Source organism: Sparus aurata, chromosome 9 (genome assembly GCF_900880675.1).
Source record: "Sparus aurata chromosome 9, fSpaAur1.1, whole genome shotgun sequence".
In the NCBI taxonomy this organism is placed as follows: domain Eukaryota; kingdom Metazoa; phylum Chordata; class Actinopteri; order Spariformes; family Sparidae; genus Sparus; species Sparus aurata.
The window spans coordinates 1878181-1904090 of NC_044195.1; the positions used below are offsets into that span (position 1 = coordinate 1878181).

Sequence of the window (25910 nt, forward strand, 5' to 3'; positions counted from 1 at the left end):
CTGAGGATGCTAAAACTACGTTAGCTAGCGGTCTGCAAACTTGATCTCTCTGTAAGTTTAATCTATGGTCTAACACAGTTTCACGGTGTGTTAGACCATAGATTAAACTTACACCGGAATATCCCTTTAACTCTCATTAACAAGCAGTTAGCTTAGCAAGCACAAATGGGCACTCTTCTGACTCATATTTAAGCACGTTGAATAAGTGGACGGCGACTTGTTAGCCCCCACAAGAAAGTTATGTTAATGGATTTATAACTTACAAAGGTTCAAGTGCTCTACTGTCATATCTCATCTACGTGCATGGTGGAGTTCTCGATGAGGCATCTCTCTCTCTCTCTCTCTCTCTCTCAAAGAGCTGCAGGTTAGCGATGGATTACATAAATATCCCCCAGATGAAGGTCGAGTTTTTTTTGTGACAAGTGAACTTGTTTCACCGTCAGAGTTGCACGAGGCAGTCAGGGGTAAAGCTAACTGTTTACAGTTTTTCTCAATTGTTTACACACAAAAACTGGTACTTGAGACACAATGACCACAACATGTAACTCATGCACCAACCCCCTGAACCAATTCTGCCAAACTAGAAGCACAATTCCTGCTTTACACTCAAATTGCAGTTCTAAAACACACTTTTTTCAAAACACTACACACAATTCTCTGCATTTGGCACAATTTTCATAAAGAAAATGTCTTGCTTTCACAAAGAACACTTCACTTCTAATGTGAATTGCCCTACTATGCACACTGACTCATCAAATGGGCAAACACCTAGACACCCTACACAACACACTCATTCCACCAGAGCAGCTCAGGTACATTGTCATTTGGGACAATGTAAGTTTCCACTGGGCTGCTCTGGTTCGTAACTGGTTCACTGCCCAACCACGCTTTATCTCCCTCCATATTCTCCATTCCTCAATCCTATTGAGAATTTTTTGTAAAGTGTATGACCAAAATCCACAAATCCACAAATGTGTATACCCCTTCTCCAAGCTATGGAAGATGCATGTGGATATATAGCAGTTGGTGCTTTTCATGGCTGGATTCACCATGCTAGGTGATGTTTCTCTTGCTGCTTGGCCAGGGATAACATTGCTTGTGATGTGGATGAGGTGCTGTGGCTAGACCGAAACAGAGGAGATCATGCTGCACAGTTTTTTATTTTTTTATTTTATTTTTTTACTGTAACTGTGTACAGTAAATTCTTCTGTTGTTTTGTAGGTAGACCGTATATTGTTGTATGTGCAACTATGTGTTGGTTGGGATGTACACTGTGTACATTGTTTTTGTGGGAAAAATAAAATATATCTGTTACCATGTATTTGCGTGTTCTGAGTATAAAAACAATATTCTCAAATATTTTACATTACACTTATGTATGTACTGACTGTAGTAAGTGTAACTGAACAAAAAAGGCCTAAGTCATTTTGATGAATGAAGAAGAAGTGTTTTCCATTCATCATACTGTTTTACACTGAGCACATCAGTGTTCAACTGGTTCTTATAAATGTCTATTCATTTGATGGTTTGTGTGTGTCATTTGAAAACAAAATACCATTTTGAGAAGAAATAACGTTGTTTTGAATGTAAAGTTTAATTTTGCAGGAGAATTGAGGGGTTTTGCCCATTGTGTGTGTGATTTTTGATTTGTGTGTAGAGTTCTGAGAGCATGAGGCATGCTTTCAGAAAATGTGTGTAAACAATCGAAAAAAACTGTAACAGTCCAATGTGGTTCCACACATCTCTGTATGCCAACACAACGTTCACACAGGTAACATGAACTTTACCATAACATGCGCTGGTGTTCACCAAGTATGCTGATCAACAACACCACTTATAAATTATCTATTTTAAGTCAAATAGTACTAGTAATGTAATCATAGCATGTACATTTGTGTCAACAATTTATAATATATATTGTAATATATATTATTAGAAAATGGTCTGATTAGAGTACAGACCTCCACCAGGTCTGGGTCATTTGTGTTGTACTTTAGTGCACTAATGTAGTTTGCAGGCTAATAATCCAAAATAATCTTATTTTATGAATTCCCAGACTTACAGTTAATGTCATTTATGTTCATTATTTTTACGCCGAATAAAATTGTAGTTAATGTGCTGTTATTTTTTTTCTACTACAAGCACTGAGCTTTTAATGGAAAATCAGGTTATTTAATAATCTCTGAGAGCAAACAAGACAAATGAACAAAACAAGAAGACACTTGTCTCCTTGGATACAGAGATGCATGTAATCACATTGGCAGCTAAGTTACCTATCAAACTGAAATAATGATAATAATAATAATAATAAATGATAATAGTATTGAAACATATTTTACAAAAATATGTATTTAATATATATATATATATATATATTAAGTGTTTTAATTAATAGAAAGAAATAAATCATTTTAAGTTCCACATCCATTACTTTTGATGATGTTTTAGTTTTCCGCCGTGGTATCGTTTCAGTATTGTTATCGAGATATTTTAGGCAGGAATCGTACAGAAGTCATACTTTTGGTATCGTGACAACACTAGTTTAAATGCAAATGTAATTTTCACTTGAATCATTTTTGTAATAAACTTCTGGCGTTGGGTCATACTATAATGAATGACCTGTTTACATGAGTTGTATTTTTTTGCCTTCTGCAGGACATCAGCTGCAATGAGATCACGGCTCTTCCTCGCTATATTGGCAGACTCAAAGCTTTGCGTGAATTAAATGTACACAGGAATCTTCTCTGTGTCCTGCCAGAAGGTGAGTTTGGGGAAAAAGTGCATATTTCAAGGTGTAAAATTTGTCTTAAAATGTCGTGTTAGTCATTTTTTATATCTTGTAACCTTCGTGATGGCTATTTTGCTCCTGTTTACATGATTGTGGCATTTCTGCATTTAACAGAGTTGTTTGTTTATGTATTTTATGAGTCTAAAAAGCTAAGAGAGCATGTCGAACTATGCAAACTCTCTGCTAACACATCTCCAAGCTGGCCAGTGAAAGTGCACATGGGAAACATATGATTTAGGACAATAGTAAGACAACAGTAGAGCAAATTACGTTTACACTGATATAAATACAGTTTAATATATTAATATCCTATACCATATAGCTCATTTCGTTTCATCTCCATTTTCAATGCATAATGCATAAAACACTTTGTAATTGTGTTTTGTTGCCATACAAATAAAAACTATAATTATCTTATATTGTTAGTCTAAAGGACTGTTAGCCAATCAGGGTAATTCTCACATGTGTAGCAGATATTGACCTAGATGGATATATAAAGGCATGTATTCACTATGCGTTATGGCGCACAATGGCTGCTTTGGCACTGTTGGAGGATGTGGCAAACGGAAGGATACGGAGGGAGCGGAACTTCAGAGACCAGCAAGATCCACTGGCCAACAGTGATGAGTGGCTGATGGGCCCAGCGTTAGAGAGGAGCACCTGCAGAAACCACGCCGTGCCAGTCCCGCTTCAAGTGCTCACAACACTCGGGTTTCTGGCAACCGGCACATTCCAGAGGGAGTTGGCTGACAGGTCAGGGATATCCCAGCCAACCTTTAGCTGTGTTATGCCAGACGTATATGATTGGTTTGTCACAGCAGTTCATAAAGTTTCCTTATACGGTGGGTGAACAGGCAAACAAAAAAGCGCAATTTGTAGCAATGTCTGCTTTCCCAAATGTAATCGGTGCCACTAACTGCACTCATGTTGCTATAAGAGCACCGAGTTAGAATGAATTGGGCCGGCATTGGTGTCCCCCTCCACCTCCGTCACCACTCCACTCAGGAGGGATTCCCCAGTTATCCCCGCCAGTTTTTTATCCAGCGGGATGAGCTCCGATTGGCCTGTTCCCCCAGTCAGTTGCACAGACGCTCTGCCTGTGTGACGCCAGGCGCTTTTTTAGTTCCACTTTTATGTCGGATCACTTTTTTTTTTCACTTTGGCCACACTCCGACCTTCTGAGGCAACACCATTTACATTGTCTGCCACATGCTGCCACTCTAGAGCCTTTTTGGCATTGGTGACCCGACCCAACAATGTGTCCACCAAATAATACAGCCCTCCTCTTCTCCACCATCCCGACAAGAACTTCTACCTCACACTGAGTGAAACTGCAAACCTCTCTTAGCCAACTGTCTTCTCACTGGTTCAAAGGTGTTCCTCCCCTGAGCAACTTTGTTGCTATAGTAAAAACGGCAGCCTGTATGTTACGAACTGACACTTTTGTTTGTGAGGTGTGTAAGTAGGTTGAGAATCTTCTATCTGTCCAGGATAAGGTTGGCCTTATCCTGGGTGGTGTTAATGCGAGCCCGTTGAATTTCCATCATTAAGTGAGGGGATCCACACCGGTAAATTGTCTTACAGAAAGTGAATGGTGTTTCCACCCTCTGCTGACTAAGCTAGGCCCACCAGTCGGATGTTGCATCTCTTCAAGCTATCTTCCATCTCACTGCTTTTTTGGCTTAGGCTTAGCACATCATCCTGATGGCCACCCATGTCATGTTTACTGCTCTCACGTTAGCTGTCGTGGTATTCAGTCTCTCTAGTAGAGTTTTACCAGCGTCAACTTGATAAATGATATCCTGGCTAATTTTGGTAACTGCCATGTTTGTGGATTCAATCGTGGTCTTTTAAGCTTGAATTTCCTCGGAGCATATCCTCTACTGCCTCTCTCACGAACAGCTCATCTTTCTCTGTGAGCCAGTATTCTTGCTCTTGTAATTCTGGCAAAATGGCTGCAGTCGATGGGTCCTTTACATCTAGACAATTCACATTTGCGCCTAGCTGATTGTGTCAGCACAATTTTTAGATGAGTCTAAAAGACTGGCTCACAACACTTGATATGTACCTAGGTAGGGTCAGCAGCAGGCACATGAAAACATCTCGGACGGCTTGATTTGCAAACACACAAAAAAACATGAATGCGTGTGTGACACCTCTGCTGCTACAACTCAAGCCCAAGGGACACACTGGACAGAAGACTGCACTCTCTAGCCTAGCAACATTTAGGCTACAAACAGTTCACCTTTAAAAGTTGTGATTGCGTATACATAATGTAAAGTCTCGAATCCTCAATTATAAAACAAACCCCACATTAATAATAATAATAATAATAATAATAATAATACATTTAATTTGTAATGCACTCTACATTTAAACAAATCTCAAAGTGCTACAGTAAAAGCAACAGCAAAAGAGAAAACATTGGCAAAAACACATAAAAGTCAAAAGCAACTCAGAGGTCATAGGATCTGCTAAAAAGGAAAGCCTTAAGTCCTTATTTAAAACACTCAACAGTCTGTGGTGCCCTCAGGTAGTCAGGAAGGCTGTTCCACAGGAGAGGGGCGTCAGAACAGAATGCCTGGTCCCCCATGGTGCGGAACTTAGTCCTGGAGGGGTGGAGACGGTGTGAGTTAGTGGAGTGGAGGGATTGAGATGAGGTTTGTGCGGTTAGCAGTTCTTTGAGATAGGAGGGGTAGTTGCCATGGACGCAATGGTGAGTGAGTAGGGAGACCTTGTAGTCAATCCTGGCGGAGATGGGAAGCCAGTGAAGTGAATGGAGGATGTGTGTGATGTGTTCATACTTGCGCACTCTCAACAGGATCCTAGCAGCACTGTTCAGCACATACTGGAGCCTCTGGATGCTCTTGCTAGGGGTTCCAGTCAGTAGTGCATTGCAGTAATCCAACCTGGAGGAGTCACAGGTGTGGATGACATTCTCGGCGTCAGGAAAGGAGAGTGAGGGTCGGAGTTTGGCAATATTTCTGAGGTGATGGAAGAAGTTTTTTCAGAGGTCTTTCATGTGAGCCTCAAAAGGTGAGGTGAGGGTCAAATATGACACCAAGGTTGGTGACGGACGTGGAGAGGGGGATAACCTGCCCAGAAAACATTATGCTGGTTATGGAGGATGACTGGATCTGGTGTGGGGTGCTAACAAGTATGACTGTTTTGGAGCTGTTCAACTGCAGGAAGTTGTGCTTCATCCCACGCCTTTATCTCCTCCAGACAGTTGGTGAAAGTGGATAGTGCTGATGGTGGCGTAGTTGTAGGCAAAGCTGCAGAGGAGCGTGTGTCCATTTTTATGTACAGTTGTGTGCCATCAGCGTAACGGTGAAATGAGACTCCAAAGCGACTGATGACCTGGCCAAGGGGGAGCATGTAGAGTGTAAAGAGGGTGGGGCCAAGGACTGACCCTTGAGGGACCCCACAGGTGACAGTGTGTGTCCCTGATCTTGTACTTCCAATGGAGACGTACCCTGTCCTGTCTGTAAGATAAGAGTGAAACCAGTTGAGAGCGGTGTCAGTGAGTCCGATGGTGTGATGTAGCCGGTTGAGAAGTATACAGTGGTCGACTGTGTTGAATACTGTAGACATGTCAAGGAGGATATAATTACTTATATTGTCACATAATACATTATATTCAGTGGATGTGGTCAATTAACTCAAATGTGTGTGATGTTAAATGTAATATAAAAATCACAAGATAGGAAAATGTATAACTGACTAATTTCTGTGTAACTGACTAATTTCTGTGTGTGTGTGTGTGTGTGTGTGTGTGTGTGTGTGTGTGTGTGTGTGCACGTGTCTCCTTCCTGCAGACCTTGCTGAACTTCCTCTGGTGAAGTTTGATTTCTCCTGTAACAAGGTGTCGACCATCCCTGTGTGTTACAGGAAGATGAAACAACTCCAATCCCTCCAGTTAGAAAACAACCCACTACAAAATCCACCTGCACAGGTATACACAGACACACACAGGGTGCTGTCTGTTATGCTAACATGTCTCCTCGTTTTCCTCTCTCACATCTCTTCTCACATCTTAGCTCCTCCCAGCGATGATGTGAGAGAGAGAGATGTCAGTAAGATACATACGAGTGGGAATAGCAAGGAGAACCCTGTGTTTCCTTGCTCTAACCTCCTTGTCTCCTCGAGGTGCTTCTAAGAAACAGGAAGATCCTCCATGATGATGGATGAAAAAAGATTTGAGGGTCACGATAGGAGAGCAGACACGAGGAAGCATAAGTTAGAAAAGTGAAATGCACCCATTATGCAGCCCGTCCCTTTTTTTCATTTGTTCCATTTGGTATTTTTACTCATCAAATCTAGTTGCCATTTGCTGCCTGTGTAAATAGCTACCAGTATAAAAGGCTTCCTATTCATGTTTTAACCATCTCTGAAACACATGTCCACATTTTTTTGTTCATGTGATCTGAAAATACCACATCCACCTTAGATCAGATTAAAGATTGGTGCCATATTTTGTTTGGCATGAATCCCCTCAGTCACAAACAGCTTGCAAGCAGGACCTTACAAATATGTTGTCCTGGTTGAACCAAGAGTGCACTGCATTGATATCAGCAGGATATATTGTTAGCTGCTGTTGAGCTTACTACTGAGCTAAACACACAGCAAGTCAGAGGTTTTATGGGAAGAGGGTTATACAGGATTTAAATACGTGGGCTACCATATAATCTAGGGGTGATTCTTTTCAGTATGAAACAATACGCTTCGATTCCAAATCAGTTTTTGTATGATACACTACAACCTTTTATGCTAGTGTTAGCTTTACCAGCATCCGTGTAGTCATATCTTTAACTTTCAAATTCGTATTGGTAAATTGTTACACGCCTAATAAACAGTGAACTGCAGTTAAATGTGACATCACATCAAGGTTACACTTCAGCTTAAACTTCAGCTGAGCAAGGTTTGAAGGTAGTAGTAGTATGAGTTTGGAGATACAGACACTTTACATCATTTTACCAAACTTGTGTCGAAAAATCCGATACAAGCAGTGACCCGGTGGTGGAGTAGTGATTTCAGGCCTAAAACCTCAGGACAAACATTAAGACAACTGAAACTGAGAATGTTTTCCAAATTCTGTATTATTCAATTCTGTATCATATTTGTATCACAGTTTAGAGATTACTTAGAGAAAATAGGCTCCAGGGTTTAAAATACACCATCATCACATTCTGGGTCATTAAATGATGATTTCACAATCAGAATATCACTGAATACAGAGGCATGAATCAATACATAAACTCATTGAAATTTTTCCAGTGCCTCGGGCCAGGACACATTACACAGCATAAATACACAGTACACAGTATAAATACACAGTCCACAGTATAACTACACAATACACAGTATAAATACACAGTACACAGTATAAATACACAGTACACAGTATAACTACACAATACACAGTATAAATACACAGTACACAGAATAAATGCACAGTACACAATAAATACACAGTACACAGTATAAATACACAATACACTGTATAAATACACAGTACACAGTATAAATACACAGTACACTGTGTATACTCATAAACAGGTCACAGGAACTGCACTATAAGAAATGATACAAGTGTGTCCCTCCATTAACAGAGCTGTATGCAATCGCATACACAACACATCAGTTTAACTTCATTGATCTCTGGACAATTTTTTACTTCTGTGTTATAATTTAGAATTTGAAGACTTAAAGGAGAACTTCGGTCGATTTTAACATGCAGCTTCATTGCTCAAGCTACCCTTCACTTGCCAGTACCGAAGACGCGAACAAATTTGGTCCAACCATTACAGAGCTCCGTGAACAGAGACTTAGCATTGAACGCTAACAGCATGGGGTCAGAACTTTACACTGTGTTTTAAGCGTCTTAACATGCTCCACATCTCACACCAAAAGTTATGCAACAACAGCAGACACCTTAGCACACAGCACTGTAGCGTGTATGACTCAAAATGAATAAAAAAGTAGTTAAAATAGTTGTGCAAGGAGCTACTTACCTGTTTGTTGACATCCGTGTGTTCCGGTAGCTAGACCAAACTAGCATATCCATCGAGTGTGCACTAAACAGGCTTAACAGGCTATTGTAAGGCTCATGGCTCATGACAGGCTGTAACATGGACATGTACATTATGAACATAAACACGAAAATGCTGGATTACGTTTCCGTCTCCGCCAGTGAGGGAGTAAGTGCACGCTCGACGGATTGACTAGTTTGGTCTAGCTACCGGAAGACACGGACGTCAACAAACAGGTAAGTAGCTCCTTGCACAAACACACTGTTTTAACTACTTCTTTATTCAGTTTGAGTCATACACGCTACAGTGCTGTGTGCTAAGGTGTCTGCTGATATTGCATAACTTTTGGTGTGAGATGTGGAGCATGTTAAGACGCTTAAAACCCAGTGTAAAGTTCTGACCCCATGCTGTTAGCTGTCAATGCTAAGTCTCCGTTCACGGGGCTCTGTAATGGTTGGACCAAATGTGTTCGCATCTTCGGTACTGGCAAGTCAAGGGTAGCTTGAGCAATGAAGCTGCATGTTTAAATCGACCGAAGTTCTCCTTCAAAGGAATTACAGATAATGGTATTTTTGGCACAAATTCATCGGACATCTGTTGGGAATTGTTATTGATTATTGGTTATTAATTAATATGTTATTATTAATTAATTAAACTTATTATAGTTGATTAATGAAACCTAGGTTACTATGAGTCATTAATGAACACGGGCCACCACCCTGAAATCAGGGATCAATAATCAAATGATTTACCTTTGAGTCTCATAGCCTGAAAATTAGTCAACTTGTCAATATTGTGAAATTATCAATAATTAGACAAGAGGGAAGGCGTAAATCCGAGCACTGACCATGTCAACCAGCAGTTATTACAATATGGGATTGTGCAAAATAATCACAGATGCTGCTCATTTAAAGTCAACAGTGTTCATTAAAGCTTTCTCCACAGAACAAACCACTTACTTTAACAAACAACAATTTCCTTCACAAAGCTAGCAACATCAAAACATAAGCAAGCCAAACAGGTACCTGGGTGGAGGCGTGTGTGTGTGTGTGTGTGGCAAGGAAGTCCCCAATAAAGACTACAAAGATGGCCGAATGTGGCTTGGAAAGTCACGTTCGCTGGACTACAAATTGGTGGGCGTGACTTGGGAAGTCTCGTCGGAGAGACTACAGGGAAACACCGGATGTGACTTAGTGTCACGCGAGAGCGCAAATTCCAAGATGATGAATTCAGTTTCACTGATTCATATACCTGGAATTCAAAAATGGCGGCTGTGACTGTATCGACCAAAGTCTTTGATCTCGTGTGAGGTTTGGTCACACGAGGGGTGAATTTACAGGGATGATAGCCACAGTCCCAAAAAGGTAGCTGTGCTACTGGGGAAGTCCGTCTTTACAGTCAATAAAGGGAATATGCTGGACACACGTCTTATGTTATAGCGGGGTTGTTAACTATAAGTTTACAACAGATCGCCCTAAAGAGTACGTGTATCTCGGTGTGTGTGTGTGTGTGAGGGAAGAAGCTAAGTGGGGCTTAGCAGACAACAAAGAAACAAACACAACAACCATGTGGTGCACAGCGGTCGTCTCTCCCTCGAACAATGGCCGGCAAGCGAATCGAGGTTCGTTTGGCGTCCGCTGATCGAGCCGGAATACGACGTATTGTGGTCACACACGGCGGCAAGACTGTACAGGCTGGATTAGCCTGAATGAGCTCCTAGCGAGCGTAGCAAACACAGTTAGCACACAGTACGGGTAACCATAAATCGGACTCGGCGGTCTTTTCACAATAAAATAAAAGCACAACAAAGAAAAACACGCTATATACTATCTGTTTCTGCCCAAACAAAAGCCTCTTACTTGGGTGCCGCTTGTTGCGGTAGCGTAGGGTCTGTCTGACCCGAAGCTCCAACTCGCTAGGGAGCGCGGGTGCGGAATCAGCTTTAGCGTCCTAACAACTGATGGCAGGCTGTCCACAGTGATATGTCGACTCAATGGAAGGGACGGTTTCGTTCCTTCTGAAGATTCTTTTCTTCCTTCTGCAGGTAGTGAGGAAATGGCTGGGTTGTACAGCGTTCCTCTCGGGATCCAAAACAATTATGACGAACGTCCGAACAAAAATTAAAGTGAAACAAAAACAGTCTCTGTCTTGTCCAGCGAGGAGGGAACTGAAATTGGCTCAAGCAAAAGTGAAAAACGTTTCTCAAAGTTGTACCCTTATGGCAGCAGTTGCGTGAAACCGAAGTCTCTTCACAATGGACGCTGCCTGAGTAGAAAGAATTGGAGGGCTGCGTGACCTTTTAACGTGGGAGTGACGTCATTGTGATCCTGGCGGAGCTTCCGGGCTCACAGTCAATAGGGACCGGGTGACGTCTTGGGGGCAGGTCAATCTGGTCACTTTTTTCACACCTGGTCGGCCTTTTTCCCTGTTCTTTGTTTGGTAGTTCCTCGTGTAAGGCCCTAGTAGTTAGGCTTCTGGCTTCAACTACAGGCCTCTCTTGGTCTCTTTGTTTGAGACATGTGCATGAGGGCACAAGGCCCAACACATCTCTATAGCTGTTAAAGCCAACTAACAGTTGATCCAGCTCTGATTTGTGTTCATCAGTATTTCATGAATGAAACAAAATGTCTGAAAAACTTAAAAGTGCTGATGAATCATCAATATTAAAAAAGAGAGTGAGGCTATATCTCGACAGTTATCTCAACTTTAGATTTACAGGACAGGACAAGTCTCAGCCAGAATGTGTCATTTGTAGCGAGATGCTAGTCTGAGATACAAGAAGACATAGTGGAAAAATTCCACCCTCAGATACTTTAAACCGTCAGATTTGCTCAACCTGTGCTCTAGTGCTACCCCGCTAGCTATATGCTAGCGTTGTACGCCGCAGCCTGACAGCTACACCTGTTGGATTACTTCCTAACATATAGGAAACCTCAGAGACAATTTCTACAAACACAGAGCAGAAATGTTGTCAGCCACTGAACTCACCTGCATTAAAACCGAACTCCACTCCATAGAGGCTTTGATCGAGGATCTCTTACACCGGAGATCCTGGAGATCTAGCTGACGGTTCGAGTTCCTCCTGCACCTGGTCCTCAGTGGTGAAAGGGAAAGGACGGATCTCGATCCCCCTGTTTGATCCAGGCTTTCACCTCCCCCTGGAAAACTCGTATTCTCCGCTGACAGAGCTTGCTGACTTGCTGCACATCCCAACCCCAACCCCTGGTGGCTGGTGTCGGCGCCGGAGCCCTTCTACCGACCAGGAAACGTCCTGCATCACACAGCTCAGCGTCCTCTTCGCCTATCACCCACAGGACCAAGCGTCTACGAGTTGATCTCACCAACTCAACAGCTCCGCATCGTCAGCCCTCTGTTGCCCCACTACCCTCTTCTGCACACTGGGAGCGACCCTCCCTCACCTCCACCTTCACGGAGGTCCCTCCTGTGGCGGACGTGGCGGCAGATACAGATGACCTTCGCCGTTGAAACCTGACGATATACGATGGAGGATGCCTCAACGGCCAACCCGAAATTCTTGTGATCGGCGACTTAATCACCAGGTTTATCAAGCTCCCTTGTGGAATAACGTACTGTTTCTCTGGATGTAAAGTTTCTGCCGTCTCCTTACACATCCCAGCCTTACTGGATCGCCATCCAACTGCCCACACTGTCATCGTTCAAGTAAAGCTACAATCTGACTTTGAATCCCTCACCCTGACTTTAGAGAGCCTGGGCAAAACCTGCATCCTGTCTGGCCCCATCCCATCTCCAGGTAAGGGCTCTGAGCTTTTTAGCCGCCTCCTCAGTTTGCACTGCTGGTTAATGAATTTCTGTACTGCTACAGGCCATGAATTCGTCAACAACTTTGACTCGTTTTGGCATAGGAGGGACCTTTACAAAAAAGACGGCCACACGCTAAACTATGTATCGTGCATGGGTCCTCCTGGCTCTCCTGGCTCTACCACTGCCAGGACACAGCCCTCTATTTCTCGGGTGGATCCAGATCTTCCTCCAGTTCAACATATCCCTGTTATAATTAATAACAGACCACCTAAAAGTGTCTATCACCGTTAGTGTGCTCGTTAACACCAATGTGACTCAGATTTCCATCAGAAACCCACTCACAGCCAATTCCTTCACTCCTGCTATGTTTATGCTGTGTAACATACGATCTCTGTCCAACAAATCTTTTATTCTTAACGATCTTATTCTATTTCATAACCTGGATTTTTGCTAATAACGGAGACCTGACTTAAACCTGGGGACTGCTCCCCAGTAATAGAGCTCTGTCCTCCGGACTACATGACATTCAATCTCCCTAGGCCCACAGGTCGTGGTGGGGGTATTGCTGTTGTTTTTAAAAACAATTTTACTTGCGAACAGATCACATGGGGTATTTTTTTTTAACAGCTACTTTCTTTTGAAATTGTCTGTACAATCACAGTATGTTTCCTGGTTGTCTATTGTCCACCCAAACCTAATGATGCCTTTTTATGTGAACTCTCTGACTTATTAACTTCAGTGGTGCTCAAATATAGATAGAGTTTTCATGGCTGACTCCCCACAGACAATTCACGCCCCTAGATCAACGACAACATTCACCTTCTAAAAAGGGAAGGTAGAAGAGTGGAGCATAGCTGGAAGAAATCCAAACTCATTTCCTCCATCTAAAAGAGTTGCTCTCCACCCTCAACCAAAACATCAAAGAGGCGAGAATTGCCTACTTTGTAGACCTAATTACCCACAACAAACACAATCCTAGGTTCCTGTTCAACACTATTGACCGGCTTGTAAACACTGCCCATTCCGCTGTATCTGCCTCCTTCCCATTAGACTGTGAAAGTTGGCTGTCTTCCTTTTTAAACAAAATTAATATCATTCGCTCCAAGTTTAATAATCCCACTGTTTCCACTGACTCACCAGTCCACTATTCGATTCTCCTGTCTTACTTCTCCCCTATCTCTCTGCACAATCTCATTGACATTGTATCTCATATGCACCTGTCCTCCTGCCCCTTAGATGTAATGCCACCCAAATTTCTTAAAGAGGTCCTTCCCAACCTGGGCCCTAGCCTACTCTCTATTATTAACCTCTCTCTCACTTCTGGCTCTGTCCCTGATAGCTTTAAGATGGCAAGCATCAAACCTATCTTGAAAAAACCCGCCCTTGATCCAACCCAACCAAACAACTACAGACCCATCTCAAAACTACCATTCATCTCCCAAATTCTTGAAAAAATTGTTTCGCAGCAGCTACTAGAGGTCATTGAAGGACAAAATATCTTCAACAAATTTCAGTCCGGCTTTCGTCATCTTCAAAGCACTGAAACAGCTCTGCTTAGAGTGACAAACGATATCCTCATGCGGGCTGACAAGGGCGAACATTCAGTTCTGGTCCTGCTTGATTTAACTGTCGCTTTTGACACCATTAATCACTCAATCATGGGCGATCGCCTCAATAAGTGGGTTGGTATCTCGGGCTCCGCTCTTAACTGGTTCTCTTCCTACCTATCTAACAGAAGGTTGTCAGGTCGTCATAGACAACTTCATGTCCTCTACTGCAGTGGTTCTCAAATGGGGGTATGCGTACCCCTGGGGGTATGTGAAGGCACTCCAGGGGGTACGTGAGATCTTAAAATATATTTAAAAAGTTGCATCCATGCAAAAATCCTTTAAAATTTATTATCTTATACATTTTCAGGAAAATATAAGTACAAGTTCATAAAATGAATTTTATATTCAGTAAGCTATTCAATTTCATTATCCTAAAAACCCAGAGTCTCCCCCATACCAGGATGGTTCAACCCAACCTATCATATGCCACCTAGCATCACCTGTCAATCACTTGAAAACTCAAACAATGGAGTCGTGGTTGAAGCGTAAAAGCAATTCATCTGAGAACACGGAGGGACAAGTGGCAAAGAGGGCCAAACCAGAGCCGGCAAAATTCCGGCTGTATCATGAGGATTATGTTTTAATTGGATTTATGTCCACAAGTTGCAACCCACCCAAGGCACTGTGTTTTTTCTGTGGGGAGAAACTAGCTAACAGTAGAGTAGTATTCAGATCTTCTCAAGACACGATGCGGAAGGCCTCCACAACATCAGCCAAAGCCCTGGAGGCCTCTTATGCAGTGTCTTTGCTCGTTAAAGACAAAGGTTAAAGACACACCTTTTTAATCAGGCTTTTAACTAATATTTTAAATTCTTATTCCATTCTTATGTGGTTCTATCGTATTTTATGTTGTTGTTCCTATCTTATTTTTTTTTTTTTCTTTTGTTTAAACTATTTTCATCTTACATTTTTTTTTTTTTTTAATTATTATTATTATTTATCTTCGATACTATTTTATTTTATTTATTATTATCTTATGCATTTTATCCTTTTAACTGTTCACTTCATTTAACTGTCTTTTGTCAGGGTTTTTATCCTATCTTATGTTTTTAGTTTTTAAGGGTTAACTCCAGAGTTTCCTCAGGGGGGTCCTCCACACTGGGAGCTGTGTCTGGGCTGCTGCTGGGGGTGCTGTCCCTGGCTCCCTTTGGCCCAGCCAGTCGTTGTCTGTCAGGGTCGGGGGCCTGGGCACTGGTGCCCCCCGTGGCACAGCCTGTGACTCCTCCCAGTGTGGACGGCCCCAAAGGTGGCGTTTCCTCAATCCTCAGTGCCTTGCCATGTCTCCTTATTTCCTGTAGTAAGAGTGTGTGTGTGTGTGTGTGTGTGTGTGTATGTGTGTGTACGTACGTATGTGTGCATGTATATAGTACGGAGGGTGGGAGGGAGGGGCTTTCTTTATTATTGTTTTATGTTTCCTGTGTAAAGCACTTTGTGCTACATACTCATGTATGAAAAGTGCTTTATAAATAAAGTTGATTGATTGATTGATTGATAGCTAAAGCCAAGAAGCCATTCACTATCGCTGAAGACCTGCTCCTTCCAGCGGCTGTAGTGCTGGCTGAGACTATGCTGGACAAAAACGCGGCGGAGAAATTAAAGACTGTTCCTTTGTCAAATGACTCTATTTGTCGCAGAGTGGATAGAATGGGAACAGACATTGTCGAACAAGTTGTGGGGAAACTTGGCGACTCTTTTTCACTCCAGCTGGATGAATCCACAGATGTCAGTGGAAATGCGCAACTTGTTGCTTTTGTGAGGTACAATGATACTGACGACATTTATGAGCACATACTATTCTGCTAAATTTTGGAGGGGAATATTTGAGGATATATTTGATGTTGTCAATGCCACTTTCTGTGAAAACGGTTTGAGCTGGAAATCCTGCAGCAGCATCTGTACAGACGCAGCAGCATCAATGACGGGCAGTGTGAAAGGACTAATAGCATGCATTAAAAAAGAAAACCCCGACGTGATGTGGACTCACTGCGTCATACACAGGGAGGCATTGGTGTCCAAGAAAATGAGCCCCGTGTTACACAATGTTTTGAACAGCAGCATCAAAGTGATTAACTTCATTAAGTTACGGCCACTTAATGCACGCCTGTTTCGCTGCCTCTGTGAAAATATGGGAGCTGAACACACACAACTGCTGCTGCACACAGAAGTGCGCTGGCTCTCTCGAGGGAGGATCCTCAACCGGCTGTTGGAATTGAGATCCGAAGTACACGCCTTTCTGATTGAGCACAGATCTCCCCATGCCACCTTGTTCCAGGACACAGACTGGGTGGCAAAGCTGTGCTATCTGGCAGATATATTCAGCAAACTGAACGAACTGAATATGTCACTGCAGGGCAAGGACACCAGCATTTTAAACCTGTATGACAAGGTGGGTGGCTTCTTGAAGAAAGCAGAGCTGTGGAGAAGGGCCTGTGCACAGGAGGATTTCACCTGCTTTCCTCAGCTGGATGATTTTCTCTCTAGTGAGGATGTGGACAGAGCTCCAGTCAAGCTGGTCATAGCGGGACATTTGACCAAGTTGATTCAGGATTTTCATTACTACTTTCCTGACATGGAGGAGAAATCTGCACAGCTGGATTGGGTGAGAAACCCGTTTCTCTTGTCTGAAGCAAACCGAAGCAAGCTCCCTGTCACCTGTCAGGAGAAACTCTTGGAAGTGTCATCTCAATCAATCAATCAACTTTATTTATAAAGCACTTTTCATACATGAGTATGTAGCACAAAGTGCTTTACACAGGAAACATAAAACAATAATAAAGAAAGCCCCTCCCTCCCACCCTCCGTACTATATACATGCACACATACGTACACACATACACACACACACACACACACTCTTACTACAGGAAATAAGGAGACATGGCAAGGCACTGAGGATTGAGGAAACGCCACCTTTGGGGCCGTCCAAACTGGGAGGAGTCACAGGCTGTGCCACGGGGGGCAGCAGTGCCCAGGCCCCCCGACCCTGACAGACAACGACTGGCTGGGCCAAAGGGACCCAGGGACAGCACCCCCAGCAGCATCCCAGACACAGCTCCCAGTGTGGAGGACCCCCCTGAGGAAACTCTGGAGTTAACCCTTAAAAACTAAAAACATAAGATAGGATAAAAACCCTGACAAAAGATAATTAAATGAAGTGAACAGTTAAAAGGATAAAATGCATAAAATAATAATAAATAAAATAAAATATATATATATCGAAGATAAATAATAAAAATATATATATATTTAAGATGAAAATAGCTTAAAAAAAATCGTGGCCTCCAGATGAAGTTTGCCATGTTCACACTAACTCAGTTTTGGGTGTGTGTTAAGCAGGAGCACCCTGACCTGGGACAGAAGGCTTTGGAGCAGCTACTACCCTTTGCCTCCACATATTTATGTGAGGCCTCCTTCTCTGCAATGACTGTGATCAAAACAAAGCAGAGAAACAGACTTTCCCTGGAGAAAAGCTTGATCACAGCAGTTGCCTCCCTGCCACCAAGAATGAACAAGATCCTCAGTAAAGCACAAGCATCTCACTAAAATGTCTCACAAAATGCAAAAACACTCAGTTCAGTGCAAAATTCACTGTTGACAGTTGGTAATGTTAAAATGTCAGTCTTCTTTTTTATTCTTAAAAAGATATTTTAAGATAATAAATATTTTTATTTTTTATTTTTAGCAATTTCTGCTTTTATTTAAAATTAAGTTAATGATTTCTTTTTGAGAACAGATCTTAGCTATGACCCCAAAAGAGAACATTTTATGTTGATGATTGTTTTTATGTGCACAAATCTTTATTTATAATTAAGTTCATTATTTTTTTTAATTTTTTTAGTGATATCTCTTCATTTTCAAATAGTTAAAGAGAGACCACTACAAATGAGCAGTTTTGCAAATTTATGGAGTTTTAAAGGGTTCATTTTATAGTTTTAAATGGTTATATGGTCACTGTTTTCACTACATTAGTTTGAATCACTACATTTAAGTGATGAGAAATATTTGCAATACATTTAGTAACGGATTATTACATTTAAAAAGTTTGAAATTGTTTTATTTTTCAAATGTTTGAATTTTGCATGTTCATCAGTTCCAAAGTTTAATAAATCAGACACTGATGGCACAGTGCTCTGTTTTAAGTCATTTTTTTCAACCAAAAATGCTTTGCGCTGGCTGAAAAAATATTTCACAGGGGGTACCTCACTAAAAAAAAGTTGAGAACCACTGTTCTAATCCACACCCTGATTTTCTCTCGCCTTGGCTACTGTAAGGCTCTTTTTACCTGTCTCAACTGTGCAGCCCTGTCTCGCTTGCAGCTCGTACAAAACGCTGCAGCCAGACTATTAACCAAAACCAATCGCAGATCCCACATCACACCTATTCTTGCATCCCTTCATTGGCTTCCAGTCAAATACAGAATAGACTTCAAGACACTACTTCTCACATACAAGGCCCTTCATGGTCCTGCCCCTCCCTACATTGCTGAACTCCTACGCCCTTACTCCACTTCTAGACCACTCAGATCTTCATACCAAGGCCTCCTATCTATACCCTGCTCCCCCCTCAAATCTAAGGGTGACTGCGCCTTTGCCGTCAGGGCCCCATCCCTCTGTAACAGTGTACCCTATTCTGTCAGATCAGCTGATTCACTAAATGTCTTCAAAAAACTTCCTAAAACCCATCCTTATCGACTAGCATTTTCTACAACTTAACTGTAATCATTCTTTGCAAATATCTGTACATGTATGTTCGTTTTATTTTATCTTGTTGTTTACTTTTATGTTTGTTTTTAATTATGTTTTACTTATGTTTACTGTACCCTGTACAGCACTTTGCAAACTTTGTTTTGAAAAAAGTGCTATATAAATAAAAACTTACTTACTTACTAATGACAGCATTATGGCCAGCGAAATAAAATGACACCAAGAAACGAAACACTATGAGACTTTTGGCGAAGGTCAGAACTTTTTTCAGAGGAAAAAGCAGTATACACTGTTCGCTGTTAATTGCCAAGGCTAAACAGGCACACAATATTGCTGAGAAGTTAATCAAGGTGGTGGACAATGTGAAAACATTTCCACTCTGTGACAACACTGTCAAAGACGGAAGTGATAAAATGGCTGGAGATTGTCAAAAGAAACTGCACGAGATGCTTGAGAATGTTCCCTTTGCTATTCAGTTGGAAGAATCAACAACACTGTCAGACGAGTCTGTGCTCCTTGTTTATCTGCAATGTAGTCATGGTTGTTTGGATAGATGGTAAGGCATGTGTGGTTATTAGAAATGATTAAATATTGAAAGTAATTTTTAAAATAAAATTAATCAAAAATTTATTAAAATCAAATTTGCAAGCAGTGATGAACAGGCCCTCGCTCCACGCATGTTGGGTTGCGGCGCCTGTTACTTGTATGTCATATTGTAGTGTATAATGTAAAGAAAACATCGAACATAGTGCAGTAACCCCTCGACGCCCTCTACATGTGTCAGCGATTTGGTGTAGATGGGAAATTGTATTTTGAAGTTATGAGGAAGGGTTAGGGGTTAGTAGTTCCTAATGATCAAATCTAGTCAAGGCTAGAAAAATAAGGAAGAGGCAATGAACAAGATGTGTACAGGGCACACAAATCCATCAATAACCAACACAGAAAGCATACTAAACTCCTTATCAAGGGCAGGGATATCCATAGGTACACTGAAAGGCGGAAAGACCAGATGAGGAACATTGAAAGGACTTGTGTGCGAGGGTTACTTGGGCAGGCGATGGACCATTTCAGAAATCTATCGACCACCGTAAGGACACTAATGTTACATATGGAAGGGGAGAAACCTGTCACAAAGTCCATGGAGATGTCTGACCAGGGTTAATGAGGCACAGGGAGTGGACAGTTATAACCAGATGCTTGGGGCAGAGAGACCTTAGAGGACACACAGGGCAAGCTGCTAAGTGTTCAATCACCTCTGTAAGATTATATTAGTAGCTCAATATATTAGTAATAATTTTGCATTAATAAAGGTTATTATTCAAACTGTTGACCTAATAGTCAATATAATAACGCAGTGAAACCTCTTCCTGATCAGGTCAGAGTGGGTCTGTAATTCAAGGAAAATAATTAATTGTCCGAACTGTAAAATGTACAAAGATTTTATTGTAAAGCATTTACTTGTGTAAATGCAACAGTGTTCAGCAACACAACAGAAGTTTAATAGAGGAACCTGAAAAAACTCAGAGTACTGAGAGTAACCGTAAAGACACCATCAAATCTTTCAGACTTATCTTATTCTGCAGGGGAAGGATGACGAAGAGGGAGGAGGCATTGTTGTGATTCTCAACTTGGCCTTTGATGGTGCGGGTCCTTCCTCTCTCTCTCGCTCTGAAGTTCTAAGATTGCCAATCACAAAATAGAGAAGACATACAGTGCGATACAAGACTACTAAAAAGCCTCTCTCGGCTCATTGAAAAAAAAATCCAAGCTACAGCTTGTTAGCTTCATGGCTAAGCTAACCACAACAACATTGCTAACCATGCCCGGTGTGGATTGTGCACGCCTACAGCGAGCAAAAAAAATTATCTCTGACCTCAAGGACAATATCCGACGGCTCTCTGATGAACTCCAGAAGAAAGAGACACTACTATCCAACTTCATGGATGTAGTATCCGTACAATCCATAGAGGTCGCCTTGCTCAGTGCAATCCTCCGGGACACGGATTTTTGGGACCCGGCTGCTGGCACACAACTCTCTTCCTGCTCAACACCCAATCATCTGCCTTGGACTGATGTTTTGGACCACAGTTGAAAAATGGACCCGGGTGGGTCTGCTTCTCCACCCTGCCTGAACCTCTCAAACCACTATGCAGCCCTGTCGGCTGACAACCCGGTTCATCCAGATGACCCCCCTGCCACTCCCCGGCGGATGACGATGCCTCCTGCTCTGCTTTACCCGACAATGACACCTGCTACTCCTCTTCACCCGATGTCGACCCCTGCTGCTCCTTTTCACCTGACGACGACACCTGGTGCTCCTCTTCACCCGATGACGACGCCTGTTGCTCCTCTTCAACCAATGACAACGCCTGCTGCCGCTCTTCACTTGATGGTGATGCCTGCTGACCCAGATGAGCTTCCTCGCCCGGGCCAAACCAGAGGCTTCCATCCTGGTCCAAAACCTGCTCCTCGTGGCACTAAATTTTAAGGGATGATGTAGTGCTGTGATCCGGTGCTCTTCCTCACACCAAGCCAGCTATTGATACCTCTCCGAGGTACTTAGCTACTTCACGGCCACAACACTCCCCTGCTCAGACACAGAGTACTGGAAGCCCATAGCCATCGTCTCCTCATCTCTCTTCTCCCCTACCACACTCATCAATGGAGACTCAATCACTAGGAAGATTTGCTTTTTCAATGCAGCCACACACTACTTTCCTGGAGCAACGGTGCCGGGTATCCTTGATAAGCTTCCTGACCTACTGTGCTCTCTTTCACCACCTATTAACCGGGTTCTAGTTCATTTTGGACCAATGACACGGCTCGTCGGCAGTCGGAGCTGAGTAAAAAGGACTTTAATGCCCTCCTCAGCTTTCTAAACAGCTGTGGAAAGGATGTCTGGCTCAGCTGACCTCTGCTAAGTCTCGGCTGTGGAGCTGGGCGTTTCTCAAGAATCCTCAGTCTGAACACCTGGCTCCAGTCCACCTGCAGAATCCACAACATTGTTTTCATCGACAACTTCCACCTGTTCTGGAACTGTCCTTCCCTTTCCCGTACATACAGACATCACCCAAACAGTCCCGGTAGCACAGTATTAGAAGCTTACATCCAGCATGCTGTCCAGACTGCTGCCCTATCTGATTGACTACTGACCTGCGACACCCCCCACCTGGAGCCTTCTTCCTCTCCACCCACTCCTGCAGCACACAGTACTGTCTCTCTCACAAGTTCCTCCTGGGATCCAACCCAGGTACTGACACTTTCCATGGCTCAACGCCCCTACCATGGTCCACTGTCCCCTACTGCCTGTAATAAAGCTACTTGCACTGCTGTGATAACTGGATTCCAATTCCCGTTGTTATTTCATATTGCAAATCAATAAACATTCACAGGTGTAGTCAAACTATTGATCACAGTCTGCTTGTTAATCAAACCAGATCAGCTAACATGAAACCTCACTCCAGCAATCTAACCTTTGGGTTATTTAACATCCGCTCACTGACCAACAACGGACCCCTGCTCTATGATGTACTGTATGACCGTAAGTTTGATTTCTTTTGCCAGACTGAGACATGACAGCAGCTAATGGCTTTTCACACTTTAATCAAACTATTCCACCTGGATTTGTCTACTCATCACAACCCTGTACCTCTGGCAGAGGGGGTGGTCTGGCAATATTATACAATCATATATAGAAGGTGTCCTCCATTAAAGTGCCTATATACCCCCCATTTGTGTCCATTGCTCTACAAATCAAGGACCCAACTTCTACTATTCTAGCCATTATCTATTGACCTTCCAAGCCAAATAATGCCTTCCTACAGAAATTCTCTGCTTTCTTAACAGCCTTATGTTCTGAGTCCCCAAACTTGATTTTGCTGGGTGATTTTAATATCCAATCAATGTTTTTACAAAGGATTTCACCTCATGCCTTTACAGCTTTGGACGAAAGCAATATATTGACTTTCCAACACACTCCAAAGGACACATTCTTAACCTAATCGGCTGCTCTGGTTGAAACCCTCTAAACTGTTGTGCCTCAGATTTGCCTATCTCAGACCACGAGCTAGGATCCTTGGATATCATGCTAAGATTATCCAAGACTAACATGCCTTGTTCTATCACATTTTGAAACATCAAAGATATTGACTTGTCAGCCCTCTCTAATGGAATTGATGACTTTCCCAGCAGAGACAATTTATCGACCACAGATGAGCTGGTATCCTACTACAATCTCCAACTTTATCGACTGCTAAATACTCTTGCACCTCTGAAAACAAGGTCTGTTTCCTTTGCCCACTCTGCTCCTTGGTTTACACCAGAACTACGCCAGCTCAAATCTAAAAGCCGTCGCCTGGAACACCTTTATGTCAAAACTAGCCTAGCAGTGCACAAAGAAATGTATCATAATCACATACTCCAATACAAGGATGCTATTTCTTTAGCCAAAACCACATACTACAAAACCTTAATCAGGACAGCGGAGGGGAGCACTAGAGCCCCATTCTCAACTTATCAACAATATCCTGAAACCACCTAATGCTCTACCACCTCACTTACTCACAGTTGCACAGTGTGATAACTTAATGAACTTCTTCAATGCCGAAATTGAAAAAACAACAACAAAAACAAATTTTCCATCAGCTTTCCACTTGCCACACTGCATGAAAAGTGGAATTTTCATCCCCGTAAACGCCCAGAAATCTCCCTTATTTTCGGCAGTTAAAGACAATTTACAGCCTGTGAACGTTGCGTTTGTCTGTGCCACATACTGACGGAAATGAACCATGACATATGTGGAGGTCGTGGAGGTGCGAAAGGCTCCAATTTGCATATGAATATCAGCAAAACCACGCCTGGCCAGAGAATGTGTGGTCTGGCTTGAATGTCCTCACTCAGTATTGGATGAAACCACTACTTTTAAACAAGCAAAATCACTGGTGATTGGTTGGCAGATCTGTCACTATTAGTCACCCTGGGTCATTATAAATGTAAACCCCAATAATATTCACATATATATATATACATATATATATATATATATGTATATAGTTATGATATCAAGGACATGAATGAATTTATTGAGGAAAGGAAAATTTGCCAGGAAGGTGTTGTTTATTCAAAGAAAGAGCTTTATTAGCACAGACGCAAACACATCACGGCTATGTACAAAGCATAATCTGCCCACACAAGAAATGGGAAGCTCACGAGAAGCCCAAAATCCTACAGCACCGTGAAGTGTCTGTTTTTGCAGACATCTGCAGTGCATTGCCCTGTACTTCGGAATCGCCTCTAATGTGACTGCAGCTTGGCTCAGATCTCGGTGAGCTCCTGGCTGTGAAAAGAAAGAGGTTGCAAAATCCGTCCAGACACCCCGCCATCTTGTGTCGTCTTCCTTCTCAGACATAAGGTCTATGGCGGCGCACTTCCAAAGGTCCACCTCATCCTCAGCTAGCACACTCTGGCTCACTCCCAGCAGCTGTAAAAACAATCAATAAAGACAATCAGTACTGTGCAATTCACTGTGTATGGACACAACACATATATTAATGTACCTGAAAAATAGTCACAATGACCAAAAATGGATCTAATCTAATAAGTCTTACCCTCTTTGTTCTCGATCGACTCCGAGCTGAACTCTTTACAGCTTCAGCCTGCGATGCAAGATCTGGTTGTTTGTTGTCCTGTGTACTGTCTCGCAATGTCTTACAGACAGCTGGAAAACAATTAAAAGAGAGAGTGATATGACTAAAGTACGGAAGCTCTAAACGGCCATGCATTCATACATTTTATTTCCTCCGTTTTCCCGTGATAACGAGTTAATTTCCTCCGTTTTCCTGAGATACGAGATAATTTTCTCGAGATCTCGAGATAACAAAACTTTGTTTTCTCATGGGCATGGTTCTCTTAATTTCAATTGTTTTCCTGAGATAAAGGGATTAGCTCCGAGCTAAAAGAAGGTCACAGCGTCTTTATGAGGCGAGGTTAGTCTGCGAAAACAAAATGCTCGCAGCAATAAACCGTAAATCCAAATCATCCACCTGCCAGTTAGACCCCCTACCTACCTACCTACCTACCTACCTACCTACCTACCTAGTAAAAAGCTGCCTGCCTGCCTTGTCCTCTTTCATAACTGACATCATTGATTCCTCACTGACTTCTTGTGTTGTTCCATCATCACTAAAGACTGCTGCAATTACTCAACTATCAAGAAACTTGGTGCAGATCCAATTTCAACAACTTTTCTCCTCTTCTCAAACTTGCCATTTATCCCCAAAATACTCAAAAGAACTGTTGCAGCTTAGCTAAACACCCAGCTGTCTCAGTACAACCTCTTTGAGCTGTTTCAGTCTGGATTTCGTCCCCTTCATAGCACTGAGACAGCCCTCGTGAAAATCACAAATAACCTCTTGATGGAATCTGACTCGATGGGTCTACTCTCCATCCTGGTTCTCCTTGACCTCAGCCTTCGACACCGTCTCTCATGACAACCTCCTGGACAGGCTGGTCTCCATTGGAATCCCTGACATCCCCCTGGCTTGGCTGACATCCTATCTCACTGGTCACACACAATTTGTTCAACTCAAGAACCTAAGATCCTGCTCCTCTCCAGTCTCCAGCGAGGTTCCCCAGGATTCTGTCCTTGGCCCCCTTCTGTTCACTATTTACCTTCTGCCCCTTGGACACATTCTCAGGAAATTTCATATTCAATTCCACTGCTATTCTGACCATACCCAGCTCTATATTTCCACCAAGCCTACTTCCGCTCTGCCACCCACAGCTCTATCCAATGGAAATTAAGTCATGGCTTTCACTCAACTTCCTTAAACTACAGTAACAAAACTGAGGTCCTCCTCGTTGGTACCAGATCCACCCTAGCAAAACACAACCCCTTCTCAATGTCCATCGACAATTCCACTGTCCCACCATCACCCCAGCTAAAGAGCCTGGGTGTCATCCTGGACGGCACCCTAACCTTCAAAGCCCACATCAG

At 42.6% G+C, this 25910-nt stretch overlaps 1 protein-coding gene across 15 annotated transcripts in view; it reads left to right on the plus strand.

Annotated features, from left to right (window-relative positions):
* lrch1 (leucine-rich repeats and calponin homology (CH) domain containing 1) overlaps positions 1-25910 on the plus strand; it is a 351529-nt gene that overhangs the window by 118702 nt on the left and 206917 nt on the right. For all 15 annotated transcript variants that reach the window (XM_030428926.1, XM_030428929.1, XM_030428920.1 and 12 more), the window contains exons 4-5: positions 2656-2761; positions 6607-6743. In XM_030428926.1, coding sequence (XP_030284786.1) covers positions 2656-2761; positions 6607-6743 — 243 coding nt within the window. The remainder of the gene's footprint in view (positions 1-2655; positions 2762-6606; positions 6744-25910) is intronic.